Genomic DNA, 25046 nt, shown 5'->3' on the forward strand with positions numbered 1-25046 from the left:
TTTTTTTTTTTTTTTTTTAAGGGAGAGATTTTTGTAATAGGGTGCATGCGCTCACCAGAGAGACAGAGAGACAGAAAGTGAGAAATCATCCCCCCCAGGGGAGATGGCTACACTACAGTCCCTTCTCTTCCATTCTCCTCTTGGGATTTTGGGCATGCACAGGTGCCCTTCACGAGTTTAAGGCACTGACTTTGGTACTCTAACAACGGTCAACCACATGGGAGTCCAGTGACATAAGCATTACGCCATCTGCTGGTCCCAAAAGAAATCCATTTCTTAACTTTACAGTCACAGCATACTTTTGGAAACTGAAAACAGAATTGGTTTAGCTAATCAGCATCTGTACTCACTGAGCTTAGGACTTGAAGACTTTTATCTTTGCCTAAAATATCAACTGTAATCACAAAATGTCAAGATTTGCTACTATTAAGGATAGTCAAATTCATTGCTAAAAGAGGAGTTTTAAAAATACCTGGGATGGGCCAGCTAGTGGTAGTGTGGAGGTTAAAGCGGCTGGATCCCACAAGGCTGACTGAGCAATCTGGTAGCTGGAAAATCATGCCCGGCATGTGTATGCATTTGTACCCAAAATCCTGAGAGAAGAATGGAGGAAAAGGCACTGTAGCATGGCTAACAACCACCCCCACCCCCCCGCGTGTGGGGGGGTGATTTCTCCCTTTCTCTTTCTCTCTACTCTCTCCAGGAAGCACATGTACCCTATAGCAAAATAAATAAATAAATACAAACCCAGGAGATGTCCACCTTTTTGAATTAGTGATTGGAGTTTTTTCTGGGTGATGACACAAAAAGAGACATATACATTCTTTTAAATATAGGGGCTTTTGCATAGTGTTTAAAAATCTGATTTTGTAATCATAATTTTTACATTGCATGTTAATTACTAAAAAGTCAATAGGATGTTGATAAGCTACAATCAGTTCAGATTTCTATTATTTGTTTCTATGTTGAAGCAATTAATTATAACTTTAAAGATTTCATAGATTGACTTCAAGGTAACCTTTAAACACTTAAACTGATTTCCACTAAAAAGAATACAAGTATAGTTGTGTTATCATTCATATATGATTATGGGATCAAAAAATGTGAAGACATATTAGTAATAATTTTATTACAAAGTCCTTAAAACATTTTCTCTAGCCCACTCAGTTAATTAATTTTCAACCCCAAGACATTCTAATTTATGACATAGTTCCATATCTTCATCCCCATTTCAGGTAGTATATAAAGCTACAATGAATGGAAATATACTTTTAAAACTCTTTTTATGTTTGGTATTTTCCATTTCCAAAGTACTTTTCATTTAACTCAGTCTTCTCATTATATTTGGTATTAGCTACCCACATTCTGCAAAAACAAAGGTACGAAAATCTTAATTGGCTTCCTCAAAGGCCACAGCAAATATCACTAACAGACTTTCTACTTGAATTTAAAGGTTCTTTAAAAATTGTGGTAAAACCACACAACCATTCCAAACGTAATTCTCTCCATTAACTCATTATTTCTGGCATAGAAACAATAGACAAACAGTGCAACCATCATTTTAATTCTATTTTGAGGATCACTTTTAAATATGTAGCCACATGAATTTAAGACATAGCTATTAAAAAAAAAAACCCGAATTCTAACAAAGCTAATGCTTCCATTCAGTGTCTATGGACAAAAAAATCTCCTTTCATTTGTAGAAAATAGGCATGAGTTGAACATTCTGATAGGACAAGTGGACATTTTGGACAGAAGACTCTAGATTAAGCAGCCCCCTCCCCCACCTATTCCTATGTAAATGCTTATGTAAATCATCGACCAGCCAAAAGAATAAAGGTAAAATCCCTAAATTATGTGTAATTCTCCTGTTTTAGAGGAGACGCTCATATATACAATGGTCAATACATAGAAAAATGAAAGCTTTTAAGTCAATACATATGAATATGGTTCATAGAGCTCAATACCAGAAAACAGAATAGAGAAAGAAAAAAATCAGATGGCATTTAAAATGAGCAAATTGTATTAGGTGGAATCAAATGCATTTACCTCCCTTTGTCTTTCTGAGTAATAAATGTCTTATTTTTGCAAATGGGATTGGAACTGGAGTCAATCACCTGATTCTAATAACACCTCTGACACTGACCAGATGAGGAACATTTCACTTTAACCTTTCCTCAAGAGCATGATGTGCAGGTTACCAATTAAGTTGTGTTATGCAGCTTTAATCACAACTACCAACAGCATATCAGTAGACTAAGTTGCAAAGATGGGGTATTATTTGTATGGTAAAATAATAAATAAAATGAAACTTCACCCTTTCAAGCAATAACACATCACAAATTACTATATACACTCAAAAAAATCATTTCAAAATCTTTTGTTTCGATTAACACATGGCATGCTTAATGGTGTCAGCACTTCTAAATTCTTTTTAATAAGTGTTACAAACTGAAAGCAAGACAGGTAGGTATTAAAAATATATGGGAACATCTTAAAATCACCAGCCCTACCAGTGGAAATAAAATGATGGCAATTAAAAGTAATAAAGGTTATTAAAGTTAAGGCCTTGGAGGCTAAGAGGTCATGTTAGACTGTCAATTGTTTTCCCCATGGAGGGTAATCAGTTAGAAATAAAAAAAAAAATCTAGTAGTTTAGTTGTGGTCAAAGAAAGAGTCAGTGGGGATGGGGGAGGTTTCAGCAACATGCTGGTAGAAAATAAGAGACTTACATAGTCTGGGAGGGCAGTGAAATGGAAGGCGTGGTAACCTCGCTCACTTAGTTGTCATTTTTTGATTTTCAATGACATTTTTTTCATTCTTTCGCCTAGTAAAGATGACAGAAGGTCCTAATTTATTATCTGATGTCTATTCCTGTTCCTAGATTTAAGAGAATTTAACTGTATACAGTCATACCATCCAAATACAAACACTTTAGGAAAAAAAAGAAACAAACCCTAGAGCACTGATGTTGCATGCATTCAATTATAATAACTGTATACTCAAACCAAAGATAAGAATTCAAAAGAAAGAATCAGCCTGCATAGCTCAGGCACTGAGGAGAAAGGGACAGTGGTTCTGCACTTTCTTCAGCTTAAAATATAATGGTAGAAGGGAGGGGATCACAAAAAAGATCAAACTTCTTGCAATAATTTGAGCAACTGGCTATAAGGAATGCCAAAAGATCTACAGCGTGATTCTACAGTTGCACATACTCTATATCACAAACAGAGGTGGTCCAAAAACACATCAGATGCCATAATCGATATTCTCTTTATGAGGTGCCTTCTGCTGCTGAGGTCAGGCTGAATTTCAGGTAATGAGAAAGGATCAGTGAAACTTTTATGTAGCATGACCCGGCAGATTATTGGGACTTCGAAGTAAGAATAAAAAGGTGTGGTGTAACTGTTGGTTTCTGTATGAACACGGGTCTTCAATAATTTTGTGGAAATTGCAGATGAAAAACTATGCATGCCCTTTGAAATCTTTTTTGCACCAAAATAAACTCATATTTTAATTTCACTTTTCTAAAACTTTTTAAAATCCCTGGTAAATTTACCATGGCAGATCAGATTAGGCAATACCATGATGCCCTGGCATAGCCTCTTAGTCCTACTGAGTATAATTCAACATGTGTCAGGCTTGCATGCTGAAGGCATTCAGGTAAAAGGTAATATTTGTGAATAAATAAATAAAGACAAAGCATAAATTCCATAAAAACAAACAAGCAAACAAAAACGCCCGACTAACAAAAGCCTCACTTCTATAGCTAACTCATGTATTTTAAGAAGTGGAGGATTAAAAAGCATAGGAAACAGAACAAAATACAAAAATAGAAAAGGTTTTTTTGTAAGAGAAAGGGGAAGAATTAAGGGAGAAAAGAAATATTATTGAGGAGTCTCCAAACAGCTTAATGCTAAAGTCATCTCCTGGCATTGCAAGTGTGGGTCATTAGCAAAAATATTGGAATTTGGATTTCAGTTCTCTAGTGGCAGAATGTTACAACTGTTGCTCTGACCTAAGACAAATAATTTCCTATTCTCATGCACAATCTCAAGTAGATTCTTAGGTAGGTCCATATTTATCACATTTATTTTTAAAGAAAATATCTCTAGAGAATGTTTAAATTCAAATGGTGGCATCTGAAATTTGGCTAGGACACTGATATTTAGTCAGTTTCTATAGGCATGTATTTATTGGAATATATATATGTATATATATATAGAAATCACCCTCCAGGGTGGATGGCCACGCCACAGTCCCTTCTCCTCCATTCTCCTCTTGGGATCTTGCGCATACACACACACGCACCCAGTGTGAGTTTAAGCTACTGGGTCCGGGACATGAACCACTGTCGACTACATGGGAGTCCGGTGACAGCCATTATGCCAACTGCTGGTCCCTATATTGGACTATATTTAGTCTGAAAAAACTAATTTGCTATGAAAGAAATTCCAATTATACTAGAAATGGCTATTATTATTTAAGAAGCAGCAGGGAAGAATAACCTTAGTTTGATTAAAATACTAGGTCACTGGCAAAGTCTTGACGTATTTTTCTACACAAAAAATATGTCATGACTTTTCAGACAACCCAGTAGTTAAAAACTGAGGTACCATTAGCAAAGAAGGTTTTCGTGTGTCTCCCATCTTTGGGTCTTCCCTCACTGTGAGCTAATCTCACTACGGGGACCTTTACGGAATGGTGCTAACTAGAACAAGTTCACAGTAAAAGAAGTTTCTTTGCCACCAGCTCATCAGTGTGCTCCAGTGTAATCCCACTCTCAGAGAAACAGCTGAGTCAGCAGAGAGCCATAAGTCTTTAGTTTTTCCAAGCCAACCTCCTTGCTTGAATGAAAACCTGTCTGAGCCAAACAACAGGAAGTCAGGAGCTTCTTCTGGAGGGACCCCTGCCATACTCCAGGACCCTCATGCATAAGGGTAAGTATGCACCAAATCTTCTGGAGAGACCTACAGTGGTCTGGTTAGAGTTTGTGCATCATCTGGCTGTGTTCTGCCAAGGATGTGTGACATATGGGTACTTCTAGAGAAATGGAAGGATGCATCAAATGGTTTTGGCAGGGTTTGGTGAGAGACTGTTGTTTAGGGTGTTGGCTTTTCTGAAGCTTGCAGTGATAATGAAGAGTATCTATTCTACTGATGTCCAAACTCTATAACCAAGGTGATTGTTACTCAGGGCAGCTTCTGATGTAACTGATGAAAAATAAACAGTGAAATATCGATAATGATAGGACCTTACCCAACAAATTTTGAAATGGTCTCTCTCGCTCTCTTTTTTTTTTTAACACTCTTTAAACAAGCTAGATTGCTTGATATTGGGGCACAAAAACAAGCCCAGACATTTTCAAATTCACTTCATGCACTCATTTCAGTCAGTTTTAGGACGTCATTGGGTAGCATGAAGGCAAGCACCTGTAGTCAACGCTTCTGTTGGTGGGAAACTTCTGTTTGCTCCTGTCTAAGGAGAAATATGTGGCCCAGGGCTCCTGTGAAGGTAGCCATGCAAAGCCAAGTGACTAAATTTAAAGTGTAAGTGCTTGCTGAGCTCTGGTTGCATGAGCTCAGCAAGAACTCTTCCAAGCATTAGCTTTTTTTCATTCTTTCAGTTCTTATTTCATAAAAAGATCTGCCTATCTCTCTCCACTCCTAGGGACCTGCATTCTCTACTTGCCCAAAGCCATGTTGGTTCTCTTGTTAGTCTTTGTCTTAATCACTTTTATTTGTGGGACACTTGGGAGGAGATGGTAATGCTTAGCACAAGGAAGAAAATAATTTTTTTTAAAAAAATTCATCTTATTATAATCATGTTTAGATGAAATATGGGGCTTGCCATCAACAAAATTACAAAACAATTCCACTGGGAGCCCAGACCATTCAGAGTAATTCATCTATGAAAAAGCGAACTTTAATTGTTACTCTTGGCAGCCATCTAAGAGAAGAGTGAAATATTATACTAAATATTGCCACGTGCAACAGGAAAATAGTATTTCCTCCTTGCCAGAAGCACTGAACAGCCCCCTTCAGATTCAGGTTTGAGTCTGGCAATTTAGTCTAAATCCTCTGTTTCCCCGTCTCCAAAACCAACAGAGGTTTTCAAATGAGCTGCATTTTTATTAGAACCATTTGCTCTTTTTAAGTTGCCAAAAAGGAATAAGTAAAACTAAGACGTTTATTTGGGTTAAAGTTGATTTCTCAGCTTCACGAAGGTCAATGTACTTAGTCTGTGAACCTTCTACTAAGTTCATTCCATTGTGAAAAGGCCAAGGTTATGCGTTGGTCTCTTCTGTCCCGACAGCCTCACGGATTTATACAGTAGGAAGTGGGAGCATGTGGAAACTAATCAAAGGGAAACACACATATGGCAAATTACATCCTGGATTTTCTGGAACAAATGCAATTTCAAATCATTTTGATGCTGCCCATACAATTGCAATTTTGGGATCAAGTGACTTGGTTTGAGCCTCAGAGAATGGGGTTCCTGACAGGTATTTACAACTTAAGATGAAAAGCTCTTTGAATACTGCTGCTTTAGATGGTCTACAAGCATGTTAAGGTGTTCAATGATACTCAAAAGAAGGATAGTCTTCATTTTCTAGCAATGAAGTTAGGTTTGCAGGGAAGCTGTTAATCAAAGAAGTATTTATGGAATGTTTGGTTACCTGGGATATTTATAGGTTTTGGCTTAGCATGAGTATATAACAAGGTATTTGCAAATAACCTTAGAAATATATATTTTGGCATGTATATTTGCATACATTGGGCATAATTCACTAAAAATATATTGGGATCATATGAAAGATATTATATGTAGATTACATTATTCAGTTTCCAAAATGGGGGATTTATGACTTTTAAAAATGAAATGACTTGTCCAGGATTAGTTAGCATGTTATTGATTGTCTCAGAACCAGAACCTCAGTTTTTAAGTAGATATCCTCTATGATATAGAACACTGTTTCTAATTTATAAGGACATATGAGAGGTCTTCAAGAAGTTCATAGGAAATGTGTATTGTGAAAAAACTATGCATAGATTTCAAAAAATTTTTGTACTACAATAAAGTCATACTTTAATTCTGTTTTTTTTCTACAATGTTTTGGAAGTGCCCATGTTATCATGATATTAGCACTGTCTGGGAGTAAACTCAAGTCTATAGATACATAAACATTCACCTTTGTTATAAGAAATTAATGGATTAAAATAATGGACTTCTGTAACTTTAATAAATATACTAAACTTCTGAACACCGAATTTATATAATTATTTTTTCTACTATAACATATATTATCTATGACAAAAATGAAAATGGCTACCATTAATAGAACAGTTTGAAAGAAATATAATCTGTGTTACCCATGGGAAAAATATTTAACACTTGTTATATTTTGTGTACAAGTACATAAAGACTGCACATTTTAAAACCTTATAAGACCTTTTAGTTTTATAAGTAATATCTGTTACAAGTATTCCTTTTTTATTTCTGTTTGTGGAAGTTTTAAAATAAACAGAAATGAAATTTAGAGAAAACATGGTTGACCTAGCAACTAATAGCACTAGATATATATCAGCCATTATTTAAATAAATGTAATCACTGTAGAAGGTGAGGAATTTAAAAATATATTGTTACAAATACCACTCAGATAATCAATGACAGCAAAGAGTAATTAGGAGCCCCACAGCTGACTATACTTGGGAATTAGTTGATCCTTTAAAAAAGTTGCCTTGTGATATAGGAAGCCAAGGAAATATGACTTATGTATGTGGTTTTAATTTTTAAAAAATCACTCTGCCTTCTGTTACTAAAAGATCAAGCTCTTCGTGTGGCAGCACACCGTTTAAAGTTTCACTTGAGGGGTTCTATTTCCTGCTCTCCATTTAAAATGGGGGAAAAATAAAAAATATTTTGCCTGTGACAGAATATGAAAGAAGTTCTCACCCTTAAAACCAGCAGCATTGGTTTTCCAGTCATTAGCGTTCAAATGTCCCGCACGGGAAGTCCTGACAATAACATGCTGTACGTCTCTCCAGGTCAGAAACGGACTGGGGAAAGACAAGGTAAGAATCATTGTACCAAAAAAAAAAAGAGATGGGGGAAGCAGAGTCACAAGCAAATTCAAAAAGCAAAATCAAAATGGCAAAGTACTAAAAACAAAAGGTCAGAGATTTGGGTTTGGGTAACCGAATGCCAAATGCAGCTCTTGTTCTCAACGTGGAGAAGCGACATTAGTCTGTGGGAGGCAGAAAATGTAACCTTCAGTAGAAGAAATAAATGGATCGTAGTCAGTGTAACTTAGTTTTTTAAAGGGTGAGGACTTTCAATTTCCTCACAAAATGGCGGCCCAAGATGGCGCTGTCATTCTTTGTGGAAAAACTTGCATCATCGTTGGAAATTTACAGTAAGCTGAAGTCAAAACAAAAGGCCTCTGGAACTTTCTTTAATTGTACAGCAATTGGCAATTGATAGGCAATTTATTAAATAACTTAGCAACACTTAACCTTCTGCATAGATATGTATGGGAAATGGAATAATCGCACTAAAATCTAGTCCCTATTTTCAGTGTTCTTTAAGGGGGAAAATACGGTGCAGAGCCCAAAGTTGGGCTCTATGGCACAGACAGCTCTGGGAGTAGTCTTAATTTACAAGTAGTTGTTATGCTAAGTTATTGCAGATATAGTTCTTATGGCCCTTAGCACTGAAGAGCACAAAGACTCTCCTGAATGGGAAGGTTTTGACTGGATCTATGACTGCAATGCTAATGGTAAACAGAACACAAATCCAAGTACATATACACAGATGTCTGTTCTCTTTCAGAGAACAAAACATAGAATATGTATCTATTAGAAGGCATTTGACTCAATGCATGCCTGTCAATATAATCAGGATACTTATTCCATTCAGTCTTGAATTTTTGAGGTATGACAGCCTTTTACTTAACTAAGAAATACGGTAGTTATTATTTAGCTTGCACAGTCATTTTCTTTGTTTCTCAGCCACCCTCATTTCAGAAAGGATATCTGCAAGGATGGGTGGAAGATATTTGAGGAATAGGAGAAAATTATTCAGCACCTGCCTTAAGATATAACCTTGAATACACATGTATGGAGTCTCCTAGGCAAAGGAAGAACTTGGTATCTTAATTGTAGCACATTTTTAATGATGAAACCTGTATACTACTTCACTTTATACTCCGTTTTTTCCCCTCACACTCACTGAGTATGTGGTTTTGAGGGTGGTTTCCTAACAAGAGGGGCCCAGTGATCAGATTCTGGCTCACTCATTTTCTTAGAACGTGGATACTAATATCTACTTTTCTTCACTGTACCCACTCGATCAGTTAAAGTAATGCCAAATACCCAACCTAGTGCCTGGTGCCTAGTAAGTCATTAGGGAATGGTAGAGAGCATACCATTTTGCTGAACTACAAGCCACAGCTCTTACTTGGTGGCCTGAATGGGAAAGAAATAAAGAGACAAAGGTACTATCAAGTTCTAGTACCTTTTTGCTATATCCTCAAACTAAAAATAAAAGAGAATTAAGTACTGCTGTTTTAAGAGGGACTGATATCAGACCTAGACTATTCTGTAAGGTTACATTAACAAAAGAACCTACATGAAGAAAATTAAAACTGAACTATTTAAACTTTAAAAACATGAGAACAGAATTATTATTATTATTATTTTGTTTTGATACAACATCTCTTAGGAACCAATTTTAGAAACTGCCAAGGCACAAAATTCTTAAGAAAGAGAAGGAGCTTGGGTGATGGTATCCCAGGAGGCAGGAGATTTTTGTGTCTAAAAAAATAGCAATGATTAGGCCCTTTGCTGCCTAACAGTAAATTCTCATGATAATTCAGCAGACTGAATGCACTGCTGCCAGGGAAATTAGGAAATGAGTCCAGGGATAATTCTGAATGCTAGTGTCAAATAAGGTACTCTGGCTCTATCTCAGATAGGATGTTCATCTTTCTCTTTCCCAGCATAGTTATCTGGGTGAGAGGCAAAAGTAACAAGCAAAAAACTCAGTCCAGAAAGACATTCTAGCTGCTTATTCAAGATGAAGCAGAATCCCCTCAAATGAACAGACATGTTTTTATGTTTTCATGAGTAAACGGCAACGCACCAAAATGTATACCTGGATTTGATAAATGAGAACTAAATCAACCTAGCAACTAAAACAGAACATTGAACACATGGTTAAAACTTTCATTTTTAAATCTTTTCCTTTAGGAGAAAAAGAAACAAAGTAAATTTCCCCATTTCACCTATCACCAGGGCACGATTCCTTGATCAAGCACAGGCTTCTGACCACTGGGAGATAAGGTATTTTTCCTAGTGAACTTTAGCACTAAAAATATAATAATAATAGAATAGAGAACATTTATCTTGTACCTTAGGCAGCTGTACTCTGATATATTCAGGAAGCCTCCTGCATTCAACTCAGCCTTAAGAAATGAGAGCTACTTGTTCTCAGGCTGAGTTGCAAAAAACGATTTCTTCTTGAAGTGCTTGTAATTAGAAGGAAGAAATTAGCTTCAGGAAATTGGAACCACACATGAAAAGAAGAAGGTGTGAGGGTGATTTTATTCTGACATTTGCTAATGTACTTTAGATATAACCTAATTTGAAAATTTCGTGAATTTTCAAAGGAGGAAGATAACATGGGAAACCAATGGATTTGGAATCAGTGGTTTTCTATGTATGGAAAGATAACTATTGATAATTAGATCAGGAAACAGACATAGGTTAATTTTGGTGGACACTGCATTTTAGTTATTACTAGTATTCTGAGAAGACATTTAAACAATTTATTTGTATTTAAATTCACTGGGGTTGATGTGGAAGTAAAGACTAAGTCAAACTATCAAAGATCTGCACAATTATTGGGCTGTTGGAAAAGTCATGCATAGTTTTCTATGCAAAAGTGCATCATGACTTTTCCAACAATCCAATACATACGGAACACAAGTAGAGTGGGAAGACTGAGTGCCCCTGAGAAGAATGCCATAGTCCACAATAGGATCCCCTAAAACTTACCCTTCTCTGCCAAATATCTTGGACTCACTCCACTGGATCTGAAAACCAAGACCCTATACCTCGGAGAACAGGAAGACTGAGCACCAAAAGCTTTGGGACAAGCAACAGTCTAGAGGTCCAAAGACTTATTACCTACTTGGAGAAAAAGCAGTATCTCTTACTTCTGAGCCTGGTGATCAGACCCAAAAGAAGCCACATGTACTTATGCTATGGATCCCTCAAATTTCCTCCTGGAATTAACTATTAACCTTTAAGCAACAATATACACCCAAATAAAACCTTGGAATATCTGCCCAGTGATCCATGACCTTTCAGAGGAATGAAATAAATGAGACTTTCTGGGGAGTTCTGCATATATCTTTCCCAGTTAAGAAGTTTTGCATTGGAGCCAGCAGGTGGCATGATGGTTAAGGTACTGGACTCCTACATGGCCTACCAAGGTTCGAGTCCTGGACCTGGAGACTTGAAAATCACACTGGGCATGTATGCATGCATGCCCCAAATCCCAGGAGGAGAATGGAGGAGAAGGGATTGTGGTATGGCCATTTCCTCTGGGGGAGCTAATTTCTCACTTTCCCTGTCACTATCTTTCTCTGGCATGTGCCTTATGGCAGAAACCTTACCCCCCCCCAAAAAAAAAATTGCTCCTTTATTTAGTGACCTCATAATAATAACCAAGATGAGTGAACACCTGGCCAGGGTTAGGTGCTATATGTCTTTTGTGCATTATTACTGAGTAATCTTGAAATTCCTATGATATAAATAATATTCTTATTTCACAAATAATAAAACTGAGGCTTTGAGTTACACACAATAACTCAAACACACAGACAGCAAGTGGTAGAGCTACAATTCAAACCAGCTGAACTTCACTGAAGAATTCATACTATTACTATCAATCACTGATACTGTTTCCAGATAGATCCACGAAAAAAAATGAAAGAGAAACCCATATGCCATTGACTTGTCAGGTAGTTCTATGACAAATGGATCAAGAAGCCAAGTATGGCACCTCATGTTGCATGGCCACACACAATCTGTACATGCATTGTCTCTCTCAATTCGGTTGGTTGGTTTTTGTTTACCATAGTATTTAGGAGATTCTTGAATCTTTATTTGTCTTACAGGTTCTAAAGACCTAGCTTGGGCTATCAAAGCCTACCTTTTGCAAATTCTATCCAAAATAACAGGAAAATATCACACCAGGAAAGTCATGTTTTTGTAACATAATATTTTACATGTTATTCTGTGTTATAACATTACTGTTATTTTATGCCGCTATTGTTAGGGACATGCTATCTTGCCTGCCGTGGTCATGCTTTGTGTGGTTCACAGCCTGCTTGGTTTGGGGAACTCTTCTCCTCAGTGAACCTCAGTTGAACCTTTCCTCTAACACTTCTACTTTCCAGCTGCAGAAACAGGATAATTAGCAAAACTGTCACGACCTGGTATCATTGTTACATTTTTTTTCTGAGTAGTCTAAACTACGCCATGGGCCCAGCATAGGTTTAGAGGAGGTAGGGCATATCCCAGAAGGGATATGCTGAGCTTGCTGGGCATCTAAGTACAACTGTTAGCACTTTAAGAAAAGGGAAAAAATTTCCTTGAGTGTTTTCCCAGATGTGTGAATGTTCAATAAATCTGTACTTGGCAGTCCTTAAAAACAAGGACCACGTTAGCCAGGTAGCTTGATAGTTAAGGTGACTGGATCCAATGTGGTTGACTATGTGATTAAAGCCCTGAACCCAGCAGCTTGGAAAATGTGTCATATGCACGTGAGTCTAAAATCCTGAGGAGAATAAGGGAGAAGGGATTGTAGTGTGGTCATCCCACCTGGGGGATGCTTTTTCACTACCAAGCCCTGGGACCCTGTCTCTCTCAGGCAAACACACAAAGTGCCCTATAGCAAACTGAAAACAAACAAAAACAAAGGCCAGTTTGAAATCTTGGGTGACTGATTCACTTATACTTACTAAAGAGAAAAAAGAACAAAGCTCCCACCATCAGCTCCCTACCATGGATCTAGTATCATACACAACGTAGGTACCACTGATAAAAGGTACAAGGGATACATATCTCACTATAAAAAGAATATTTATCAACAAGAAGAGTACCAGCAAATCCAGATAATGAAAATGGTTTCACAAACAGAGTAACGTTCTTTAAGAAAAAGAGTGAGTCTGTCTATTGAAATGCTGAGATATTATGTGGAACCCAGATCAAAGAGGAGACTGCGCCACCAATTAGTAATCATCCAAATATCCAACTTACTAACTATAAAACAACCATCGAAGACAAAACTGGTTTCCTTTCATCTTTTTAAGATGGTGTGAAATAGAAATGGGAACAAGTAGCCAGAAAACTAATGTCACTGTCCCAGCACAAAGAAAATCAGCAATTATGAGAACAGATTCACTGTGAGCTGGCACAACAAAGATGAGGCAGAAAGTATTTAAAGCCTGCTGATACTGGTATTGCTTTTCTCTGACTGCAGCCAGTGTGGTCAAATGTTGACTCAAGAACAAAACCATGTGTATACTGTAAAGATGTACAGTGATTAAAGATAAATAAAACAATAAAGTTTAAAAAAAGAGATGAAAAGGAGAAAAATCAAAAAAGAAAACTAAAAAGAATAAAATACTGACTATCCAACAAAGAAAACTAATCTTCTTTTGCCAGGCAATGAAAAACTTGAAAGGATCATTAGATTGCCAGACCCACAGTGCACAGGAGTGCCCGCTACTGGGGAACTTTTGTTTTCTTTTGTGTTCTACATTAATTCAAGTTTCAGGCCTAAAACTAGATAGCAGCATTAGGAAACACAGTAATCTTTTTTTTTTTTTTTTTTTTTGAGAGATTTTCACTGTAGGGCGCGTGCACTCGCCAGACAGACAGAGAGAGACATAGAGACAGAAAGCGAGAAATCACCCCCCAGGGGGGATGGTCACGCCGCAATCCTTTCTCCTTCATTCTCCTCTCGGGATCTTGGGCACGCACGCACACGCACCCGGCGTGAGTTTTAAGCCACCGGGTCCAGGACACGAACCGCGGTCGACTACGTGGGAGTCCAGCGACATAGCCATTACGCTAACTGCTGGTTCCCCCTTTTTTTTTTTTTAAAGAGGTTTTTGCCGGGGCCAGTAGATGGCATAATGGTTATGTTGCTGGACTCCTGTGTAGTCAACTGTGGTTTGAGTCCCGGACCCAGTGACTTAAAACTCATGTTGGACATGTGTGCATGCGTGCCCAAGATCCTGAGAGGAGAAGGAATTGTGGCATGGTCATACCCCTTGGGGAGTGATGTCTCACTTTCTGTCTCTCTGTCTCTCTGGTGAGCACATGTGCACTACAGCAAAAAAATCTCTCTCTCAAAAATAAGAAGGGTGGGGGCCAGCAGGTGGCATAGTGGCATAGTGGTGAAAGGTGCTGCATTCCCACATGGCAGACTGTGGTTTGAGCCCTGGATCTGGCGGCTTGCTTTCTCCATTTCCCTTTCTCTCTCTCTGGTCAAATTAAAAATTAATAACAAATGGAATTAAATAAAAAAATAGTTCTTAAAAAAAAAGAGAAAAGAAGTTTTGCCATAGGGCATGTGTGCTCGCTGGAGAGAGAGACAGAGACAGTGAGCGGGCAAGTGAGAAATCACCACCTGGGGGGACGGACATGCCACAATTCCTTCCACTCCACTCTCCTTCTGGGATCTTGGGCATGCATGCACATACGCCCAGTGTGATTTTCAAGCCACCGGGTTCGGGACTTGAATTGTGGTGGGCCATGTGGCAGTCCAGTAATGTAACCAGTATGCCATCTGTAGCCCCAACACAGTAATATCCTAGTGTTTAAAAATGTGACTTAGGAAATAGCAGATGGCATGGTGGTTATGTTTTCAGACTGCCATATAGTTGTCCATGGTTCGAGTCTTGGACCTGGCGGCTTAAAGCTCAAGCCGGGCACATGTGTGTTTGTGACCAAGATCCCAAGAGAACAGAGGAGAAGGGACTGTGGCATGGCCATCCCCCCGGGGGGTGATTTCTCACTTTCTGTCTCTTCGGAGAGTGCACACACCCTATAGCAAAAATCTGTCTCTCAAATAAAAAAGACAGTAACAACAACAACAACAAAATGTGACTTAAATTGGTATCACCTGGACACCTTCAGATCTAGCCACATCTGAACCAAAGTCAAAAAGAGGAAGGAAAAGGGAAACACTGGTTCAGTACCACTTAGGTCAAACTTTTATCTCATTCTTTGGTGAAACCATTCTCTGATTCCTTAAATTTAGTTTAAATCAAATGTATAGAAATTTGGTCTCTACACACACCGAAGAAGAGAGCCCCTAAATTACCATGAAAAATTTTGTATTTTATACAGAAGGGCCTTTTTCTCATAAATGCTGGCTTAATGTTGCAGGACTTGTTATTAGACCTAAAAAAAATCAAAGTCAAGGTTTTTGAAGCCCCTACAGACAAATGATAGTTTATTTGTAAGCTCAATAATCATGTCCTTGAAATACTTTGCTACATAAACTTGTATGAAATAAAACTCGAGAAACCATGCAGAGAGGCACACCACCTGGAGACTGAATGCACTGAAATCGAGTCACAATTATGAGGTTCTTGATGATTTCGGTCTGGACACTGACTATGACTGTAAGGTCTTGCCCTCACTTTTGTCCCCATGTCTTAAAATCTTCTAGAGCAGATAGGCTGTGACAGTGTGAAAAATTCCTCTCTGGACATATCCCTCACCAACCTGTGAAAAACTTGCTTACACTTACTTTGTGGCTCACTTTACAGGCCCTCCCAGGACTCCTCAGGATAAATTAGAAATGTAGGCAGAAGGACCCAGACCTGTAGGAAGAGGCTGTCACCCTCCTTCTTTCTTTTCTTTTTTTCCCCCTTTAATTTGTTAAAGAGTGTGTGCACTCAACAGAGATAGAAAGAGAGAGAGTAACAGAGAGAGGGAGAAGGTACTCCACCAGGAATGGTCACTCTGCAATCCCTCTTCCTCCATCTCTTCCCCTTTCGGGATTTCAAGCCCCTAGATTTGGACTTGACTTGCATGGACAACTATCTGGGATCCAGCTCACTTAACCACTAGGCCGTGGGTTGACCCACCCCCATTACTGTTCCTCATTCAGATTTGTTCTCAAAATAGCAATGAACATAGCCTCTAATCACAAGAATGGTGTAAATTATTTTTTCAGGAAAATCTGAGGGAAATGAAAATATGCTTACCTAATAGTGTTGTAACACTGGACAATATACTGAAGCTCTCTAAGACACCCTTCTTCAACTGTCATGTGATGACAAGAACATTTACTCTGCAGGGTGGTAATGAATGTGAGGAGTCTGGTGCTTGAGAGGCTCTCACAAGTAGCAGTCATTACAAAGTACTGAGATTAACAAACTACCATGTCATAAGAACTCAGAGAGACTACCTTCTCAATTTACACTAGGATTTGAGGAATCTCCATCAAGCTAAGTTTTCTGTGATGTTCCTGAATTTTTTTTTATGAGGGAGTAGAGGTTTTTGCCTAGGGGTGTGTGCACTTGCCAGACAGAGACAGAGACAGTGAGAGGGAAGGTGGAAAATCATCCCTCAAAGGGAATAGCCACTCTGCAATCCCTTCCTCCCTTCTCCTCCTAATGTGCGTTTCAAGCCTCTGGGTCCAAGACTCCAACTGCAGTTGGCCATGTGGGAGTCCAGTGACGATAATAACCTCTATGCCATCTGCTGGCCCCTGGTATTCCTAAATTTAATAATACATTTTTTAGTTTTCTAACAGATGAACAAAATCAAGTTTCAAGACCTTAGTATAATTCTGCCTTGGGAAATGCTGTTACTAACATCTGTCGGAATCTGGTTTTAACAAGTCTATGGTGGAGGGGGCAATCTGATCAGAGAACAGCGTGTGCCTACTGTGGTTTTACCGGATCCCCTTTATTTGTGGGCGACCTCCCCTCTTGCGGGTAGGTCATGGAAGTTGTCATGTTGTAGAGGATGGTGGAAAGCTCTGCCATTTGATCTCCAGGGCTTTATAGTATCAAATGTAAGAAAGAGGACAGCAAGCACACCTGACTTCCCTGACGGAACTGCCAGACTGAAGAGGTTTTGATACTTTTCTACACAGTTAGGAGACGTGCGACATTACGTGTGACATTCTCACCTCAGAAGTGAAACCCCTGGACAGGCAACAAAAATAGCTGGTTTCATCTTTGTTATTATTATTCTAAATCACCTTACAGCCTTTTCTCCCATTATATCTTTCTATTAAATACAGAAGATGAAAATGGTGCTTTTGCAGGTGCTTATTAAAGAAGTACTTTTTAAACAAGGTTTTTCAATGTTCCACTTTAAATTTAAACTTCAAGGAAAATCACTAAGCATTTTTACTTTTAGAACTTGAAGTCAGTGGTATTAAGCCTATTTTAGAAATTCCTGGTTTATTACATCAATTCCCTAGCAACCTTTTTCATGATAAGACATCAAGAATAGCAAAAATATGTAAAAACTTATACACTACACATACACAGGAAAACATCAATGAAGACTATTAGTAACCGATTATAAATTTTTGGAGGCATTTCAAGGAACCCTAGAGCGGATATGTGTAGAATGAGAAAAATAAGTTTTAACTTTCTGCTGTTAGGAAGGCAAAACTATCTTTCCAGACACTCTGACGGTGAGTGGCACAAATAAGATGGAGTTCTAAGGAATAAAGCGTTAGTCCACTGGGAATTGCTGAGAACTCCTTTGCTTTCCTTCTACAAGCATTGCTAATCCTGCATCATTCTTTCCTTCCTCCTTTTACTAGAAAGTGGCCGTGATGGCTGGAGTTTCAGTAGTCATTAAGAAGAGGCCATGAAAATAACATAGACTTTGGCCTTTGTAGCTTTGAAATTCTGAATCAACATCTTGGCTGCTGACTTGAGGATGTGTCCTGTGAGCCACTCCTTCTTGCTATCAGATTTGTTTCCTGTAAACTGTACCTCCAAATCCACAGAGTAGGTGGCAGGCCCTGAATGCTCAGTGTGCAAGCACCCTGTGAAACTCTCTCTGCAGTAGTTCATTTATTCCTGTGGCAATCCTGTGACACAGTACTTTTATTTCTAAAACAATGCCATCAAAGCACAGTGACTTTTATGATCCTATTCAGACACATGATTTGCAAGAGCTGAAAATGCCCCAGGCAGTTTGACTCCAGAGCTCAACTCTGATCCCTTCTACCACTTGCTGTCCATGAAGGGAAGAGCCAGTACTTGCAGGGACAATGTTTAGCCTCTAGTTTTGACAGAAAGGGTAGGAAATGCACCTGTCCTCTTCCAGCATACTCAATTTTGATGTATTTCTGTCACCATCTCATCAAACTTGGAGTTTTGTCCAGCATCCTACCCTTCAATGGCAGATGGGAGTAGATGTGTGCTTGGACACTATGCACAACAAGGACAGCACCACATCCCTCCAGAAGCCAAAGTTTCTCATGGATGATGAGCAATTAAAAAACAGAAACAAGACCAGCAGTTGGCGTAATGACTGTGTCGCTGGACTCCCATGTAGTTGACTGTGGTTCGAGTCCCGGACCTGGTGGCTTGAACTCACACCAGACATGTGTGCATGCATGTGTGCCCAAGATCCCAAGAGGAGAATGGAGGAGAAGAGACTGTGGTGTGGCCACCCCCCCTAGGGGGTGATTTCTCGCTTTCTGTCTCTCTGTCTCTCTCTTTCTGGTGAGTGCACACGCCCTATAGCAAAAACCTCTCCAAAATAAAAAAAAAAAAGCAAAACAAAAAACAGAAACAAAAAGAGGGAGAAAAAAGAAAAGCAGAGAAATTAGTACAAGAGACAAGACAAAGAGGCAAAGAGATAGAAGAGTGAAGGGAAGAAAATAATGATTAATATGTAGCTTAGGGAAAAGGCAGTGCAGAAAAAAGGAACCAATCAATTAATAAAGCAAGCTGAATGACAGTAAGAAAGACTACAAGGAATACAGTACAAAATTTGTATTGAAAAGAGTAAATTGAGTTCGATCAGGTTGTGGTAGAAGTAATATCATGGGAAACTAAGTTAATGATAAAAAATACAAATGTGAGAAGTTTGTTTGTTTATTTATTTATTTAGAGCCAAAGGGCACATGAATTTACCTGAGGGAGCAGAGACAGAGAGAGAGGGGAAGGGAGAAAGCACCTCCCTCCAGGGGCATGATAGTGTTGCAATCCCTTTTCTTCAATTTCTCCATCCTATTGAGATTTGGGACATGCACATGTACACAGCATGTTTTTTAAGCTACTGGTGCTAGGATTCGAACTATGGTTGGCCATGTGAAGTCCAGCTCCCTTAGCCACTAGGAAAAGGGGCTGGTTTGAGAACTTCTTGCTTATGTCTTTTTTTTTTTTTTGGAAAAGATCAAGAAGAAAGACAAAATGATAGATTTGGAGGATGAAAGCGGAAATCCAATTTCAGTAGTTAGCTTCGTTTTCATCTGAGGACTAACAATTGCTGAATCTCCACTCTTTACTGCACACTCTGCTGAATGTTTCATACACGTTACTTCACATACACAAAACAACCCAATAAATAGATACCACTATTTGCTTTTCAAATATTTACTTAATTTTATTTCTTCTTATTATTATTTTTAATTTGTTACAGGATATGTGCACTCACCAGAGAGAGACAGAGAAAGAGAGGGAAAGTTAGAAAGCAAGCCACCAAGTTTGGGACTTGAACAACAGTCAGCCATGTGGGAGTCTAGTGCTTAAACCACCATGCCACCTGCTGGCTCTCATTATTTGCTTTTTACAGTTGTGGAAACTAAGACTTAGACAGCTAAATATATTTTCTTAAAGTCATGTAACTGAAATAAAGATTTGAGGCCAGGTCACTCATATTCCATAACCCAAGCTCTAAAGCCCTATGGTGAACTCTGCCAGTAATTAGTCATATGTGAATTAAAATATCTGAGACAGGCTAAAGAATATTTAGTATGTTCCTGAAATTATTAATAAAAATAGTGGCATCCCCAAGACTAGTTCTAAAATATACACACTTTCATTACAAATGCAATGAGAAAAAATTCTGAAAGCTTCTATTCAGAAATTAAAAAACAAAAACAAAACCCTCAAACAGGATTTCTGGCTTAAGACTTTCTCTGCAAAGCTAATTTTTAGGAGACAATGAAAGAATAGATAAAGCTATAGAAAGGAAAGGAACCCAAGAATTTTATACTAAGCTTGTTGTCCTACATGAATAAATATAGAATACATGTATTTGTAAAACTAAGAAAATACTTTAACCAACTTGTCTACAAACACATACCCTAAAAACAAAATAAAATCAGCAAATACTCTAAAGACTTATTTCAGCATATAAAGAAATAAGTCAAAATTAATTTGTTAGAAAAGACTCAATGATGATTCTAAAATAAATTTAACATAGAGTTAAGACTTAATCATTGTTGGGACCAGCAGGTTACGTGGTGGTTAAAGCATTGGACACTCCCACATGACGAACCACAGTTCAAGTCCCGGACCTGGTGGCTTGCTTTCTCAATTTCTCTCTCTCTCTGTGTGTGTGTGTGTGTGTGTGTGTCTGGTCAAAATTTAAAATAAAATAAATGCATGAGTAAATAAAATTTAAAGAAAAGACTTAACAATTGTTTTCACAGAAATCTGCGAAGAAAAGAAAAAGGATGATAAAAAACAGATGACCTTAATAGTCCATTGTATAAATCCAGGTTGTGGTATTGAAGAAGGGAAAATCTGTAGGTGAGGGCAGTAAATCAATGGAAGCCAAGTTAGTATTGATAGAAGTCAAAGGAACTACTTATCTTATTGTAAGACATATTTATTCTAAAATATCAGCTTTATTTATGTATAACTATGAAACAAAATGCCTAAAAAATTAGAGAATAGGCATAGATTTTTTTTCCCATGAAACACACAAAAAAGGGAGGGGAATGATAAAATTGGTTGCAAACAATATAACATTTTAGACCAAAACAGTTAAAAGGACCAAACAGTGGAATTTATTTGAAAGACAGATGTTGTCTGAAATAAATCCCTAACGGTGTGATACCTGCACAGCACAATGAACGACTCAGGGCTGGTCTCACAGCACAGCAGTTAGGCACTGTGCAGAGGAAGCCAGGTCCCATGTGGCCACTGGGGTTTGAGTTCTGGGCCTGTTGGTTCGAAAAACATGCTGGGCATATGTACATGTGTGCCCAGGATCCAGATAGACTGCAGGAGTAGAGAAAAAAGGATTACAGTTTGACCAGACCCATAGTGAGGAGTGCTTTCTCTCTCACATTCATGGGTACTTTGGTATTAAAAATAAAAATGAAAAAAAAAAAAAAAAGGAATGAACTGAGACTTTAAGAACAAAAGAAGAAACTGATGGAACCATAGAAGTGTTCAAATAATGCAATCCATCCACTTCAGGAAAAAGAATATAAAGAATAGGTTTATACAACAGATATAATTTAATAATATTAAAATATATGTCTTATGAACAGTCATTTCATAAAAAGAAATTATGACTTAACTAAGAGCTGTTTTTTTTTTTTTAATGGAAGATATAGTAGGTAAGAGAAAAATCTCAACATTTGCCCTAATTCTAGAAAAACAGCACCTCACAAAACACCAGGATTGTTAATTTTCTAGCATTATTATCTGACCACAATGTGGTGAAGAAAAAAATTTATAATAATTCTCCATAGGAACAAAGTCTATTAAACACTTAAAAATACTTTTGGCAATTGTTATTCTATCAAAAAGGTTACCAAAATGTCGTGAGAAAATAAGGTCAGGCAGAGTGTAGTCCCAGCTATTTGGGAGACTGAGGTTAAGAAGACAAGATAATCAGACCCTGTCTGAAACGCCACACACATGCACGCACACATGCATGCACACACACACACACACACATACATATGACCGTCAACCAAAATGTGTTCAGAGGTAAATTCAAATCATTAAAAAGTTTTATTAATGTAGAAAGAAAGATAAATGATCTATGATTCAACCAAAAGACTTAATGAAAGAACAGAGTGATCCTAAGGCAAACTAAGGAATTAAGGAAATTTTAAAAAGGAAATGGAAAAAACAGAATAACTGATCAAGAAACACAAGTACTGGCCTGCTGAGAAACAATAACAAAAGATCTAATAAAGAAAAATAAAAAGAAAGCTCTAATAGATTAAATTCTAAACATTAAGATAATCATAAAAACCAATCTAAGAAATGTTCACAGTATTAGAAAATGCATGGATCCTGAACTTCAGCTGTGAACTAGTGCTTTCAGAGGCTTAAAATGAAGATTTTCTGTTAAGCCTTCTTCCTCACTTATTTCTAGTGGGTAGTATTACCTGTCTCTTTGTCTCCAGTTCTCTCTGTCTCTCTGTGTCTCTCTGAGTCTTCTAATTTTTAATTTTTTTTTAAGGTAAAGTGTTCTCTGGGCTTTCAAGCCCCTTTATTGTGTTAATAGGTGCCTCTTCCCTTCTGTTTAGGAAAGGCACAAACCCAGGCCCACCTCCACATGGATCCTGAACTTCAGCTGTGAACTAGTGGTTTCGTGCAGTGCACTTGCATGCCACTTGGTTTTCAATTTTAATATTAAAATCTATAGTTTTTTACTATCCTTTTTTTCTTCTTATTTTGTTTTCTTCTTTCCTTTTCTTCAACTCTTTTTTTTTTTTTTTAAATCTTTACTCATTTGCTTCTCAGCCTTTGCTCACTAAGTGTCTAGACAGGTCAAAGTGAACAGAATCTATACATCTGAATACAGTTAGGGTCAGAATATTCCTCTATTCCCACTGATTCTGATGCACAAAGAGTGAGAACGAACAGAAGAGAGATTGCAGATTACCTTTTCCTGTATGCCTCTGAACACTCAGACTGAACTTCAAGAATTAGAAGATATGAGGAACCAGCAGTTAGCGTAATGGCTATGTCGCTGGACTCCCATGTAGTTGACAGCGGTTCGCGTCCCGGACCCGGTGGCTTAAAACTCACGCAGGGCGTGTGTGTGTGCGTGCCCAGGATCCCGAGAGGAGAATGGAGGAGAAGGGACTGTGGTGTGACCATCCCCCCTGGGGGATGATTTCTCACTTTCTGTCTCTATGTCTCTCTGTCTGTCTGGCGAGCGCACGTGCCCTATAGCGAAAATCTCTCTCTCAAAAAAAAAAAAAAAAGAAAAAGAATTAGAAGATATGCAACATCCATCAGATGACTAGAAATTACTGCAGGGTCACAAGAAATATGGAAAAACAAGAAAATACTTCTCCTCCAAGAAAAAATAAGTTCTCTTTATCCTCAGACAGAATGATGAAATTCATGGAAATGTCAGATAAAGAATTTAGAACTTTCATGGTGACAAAGCTCACAGAGATTGAAGAGAAGAGAGACAATGAACTGCTGAAGAGGCAGGAGTAAGAAGCTGATGAGCTTCAGGAGGTGAAGAAATTCTTGCAAGATCTAAAAGAGGAATTATACACTTTCAAAAAGAATCAAATGGACCTGTTAGAGATGACGACTATAATATAACCTCCCTTGAAAGTATTCAAAGCAGACTAGATCACACTGAAAATCTAATCTCAGTTGTAGAAGATAGAATTACTGGCCTAGAAAAATCCACCATGAAGACTAAGAAAATTGTCCAAAAACATGAGAATATTATAATAGAAATACTAGATACCATCAAACGTCCAAACATCTGGATAATTGGTACCCCAGAAGAGGAAGAGGCCCATAAGGGCATTGACAATCTATTCCATTACATTCTGGAAGAAAACTTTCCAAACATGGAGAAGCATTCAAAGGTCCAATCCCAAGAAATACAAAGGACCCCAAATAGAATCAACCCAAGAAGATCTTCTCCAAGACACATTATAGCCAGGTTGACCAAAACCACAGACAAAGACAAGATACTAAGACTGGCAAGAGATAAACGGCAAGTTACCTACAAAGGATATCCCATCAGGCTGACAGTGGATCTCTCATCGGAAACAATGTGAGTGAGGAAAGAATGGGAAAATATATTCAAAGAGTTAAGGGAAAAGCAATTGCAACTATTGATACTATACCCGGCAAGATTATCCTTCATATGGGAAGAAAAGACAAGAACATTCTCAGATAAACAAAATCTGAAAGAATTTACCATCACCAGACCAGATCTCCAAGAAATTCTGCAGGGAGTGCTATACCAGGAAAATTAAAGTCACACAGAAATAAGACTTCAAAAACTAAGAAAATGGCCAACTTAATTGTGGGGACAAGTCTGGAGTTGAATATTATATACCAGAATTTAATTGGGAAAATTGAATCACAACAAAAGATAAAATACGTGAGACTGAACTGGTGAAATAGAATTTTATGACTTTTGACTAAAACATTGTTGATTTTTTTTCTAGGCTTTGTTTTCCTATTTTAAGGGTTTTTGGCCTGTCTTGAGCTGCTGTTAGGTTCATGTACCTACGATTTGAACAGGATCCCAACCTGTTTCCTGTCTTTAAGTTTTAAGCATATTTCCTTAGCATTTCTTTGATTTATTAAAGTTAAATCTGCTTTTCTTGATAGGATCACACACCAGCCATAATCAGAGTATAATTGTTGAGGAACTTTGAAGGAAGAAAAATAAACTGATCTCCACTAGCAAATGGTACACCACAGAATACTTGGTAGGCAGAACTGAGTTGAGAAGGTTCTTTTGTGAGTTGTGTGCTGGATGTTTGCTTCTCAACAGTGTGAATTGTTGACGTGTAAATACTTTCTAAAAAATATTTAAAACTGTATGGTCTGTTGTTACAGAATCACAAAAGTATAACAAATATTTTGAAGGTTATCTTTAAAATTCAGTTTTCTGGGGGACCCGCGCCGAGCGAGGTGGCGACGGGCGGAGGGGCCCTGCGCCGGCCCACCTGGGCCCAGCTGCAGGCCCCCGCCACCCCCGGGACCTGCTCCAAGCGGGGCGGCGGGGCCCCCACGCAG

At 38.1% G+C, this 25046-nt stretch overlaps 1 protein-coding gene across 3 annotated transcripts in view; it reads right to left on the reverse strand.

Annotated features, from left to right (window-relative positions):
• Positions 1–25046, reverse strand: part of PCSK5 (proprotein convertase subtilisin/kexin type 5) — a 537419-nt gene that overhangs the window by 248902 nt on the left and 263471 nt on the right. For all 3 annotated transcript variants that reach the window (XM_014586632.2, XM_006145503.3, XM_014586633.2), the window contains exon 10: positions 7958–8061. In XM_014586632.2, coding sequence (XP_014442118.1) covers positions 7958–8061 — 104 coding nt within the window. The remainder of the gene's footprint in view (positions 1–7957; positions 8062–25046) is intronic.

Source organism: Tupaia chinensis, unplaced genomic scaffold (assembly GCF_000334495.1).
Source record: "Tupaia chinensis unplaced genomic scaffold, TupChi_1.0 Scaffold000147_1, whole genome shotgun sequence".
In the NCBI taxonomy this organism is placed as follows: Eukaryota; Metazoa; Chordata; class Mammalia; order Scandentia; family Tupaiidae; genus Tupaia; species Tupaia belangeri.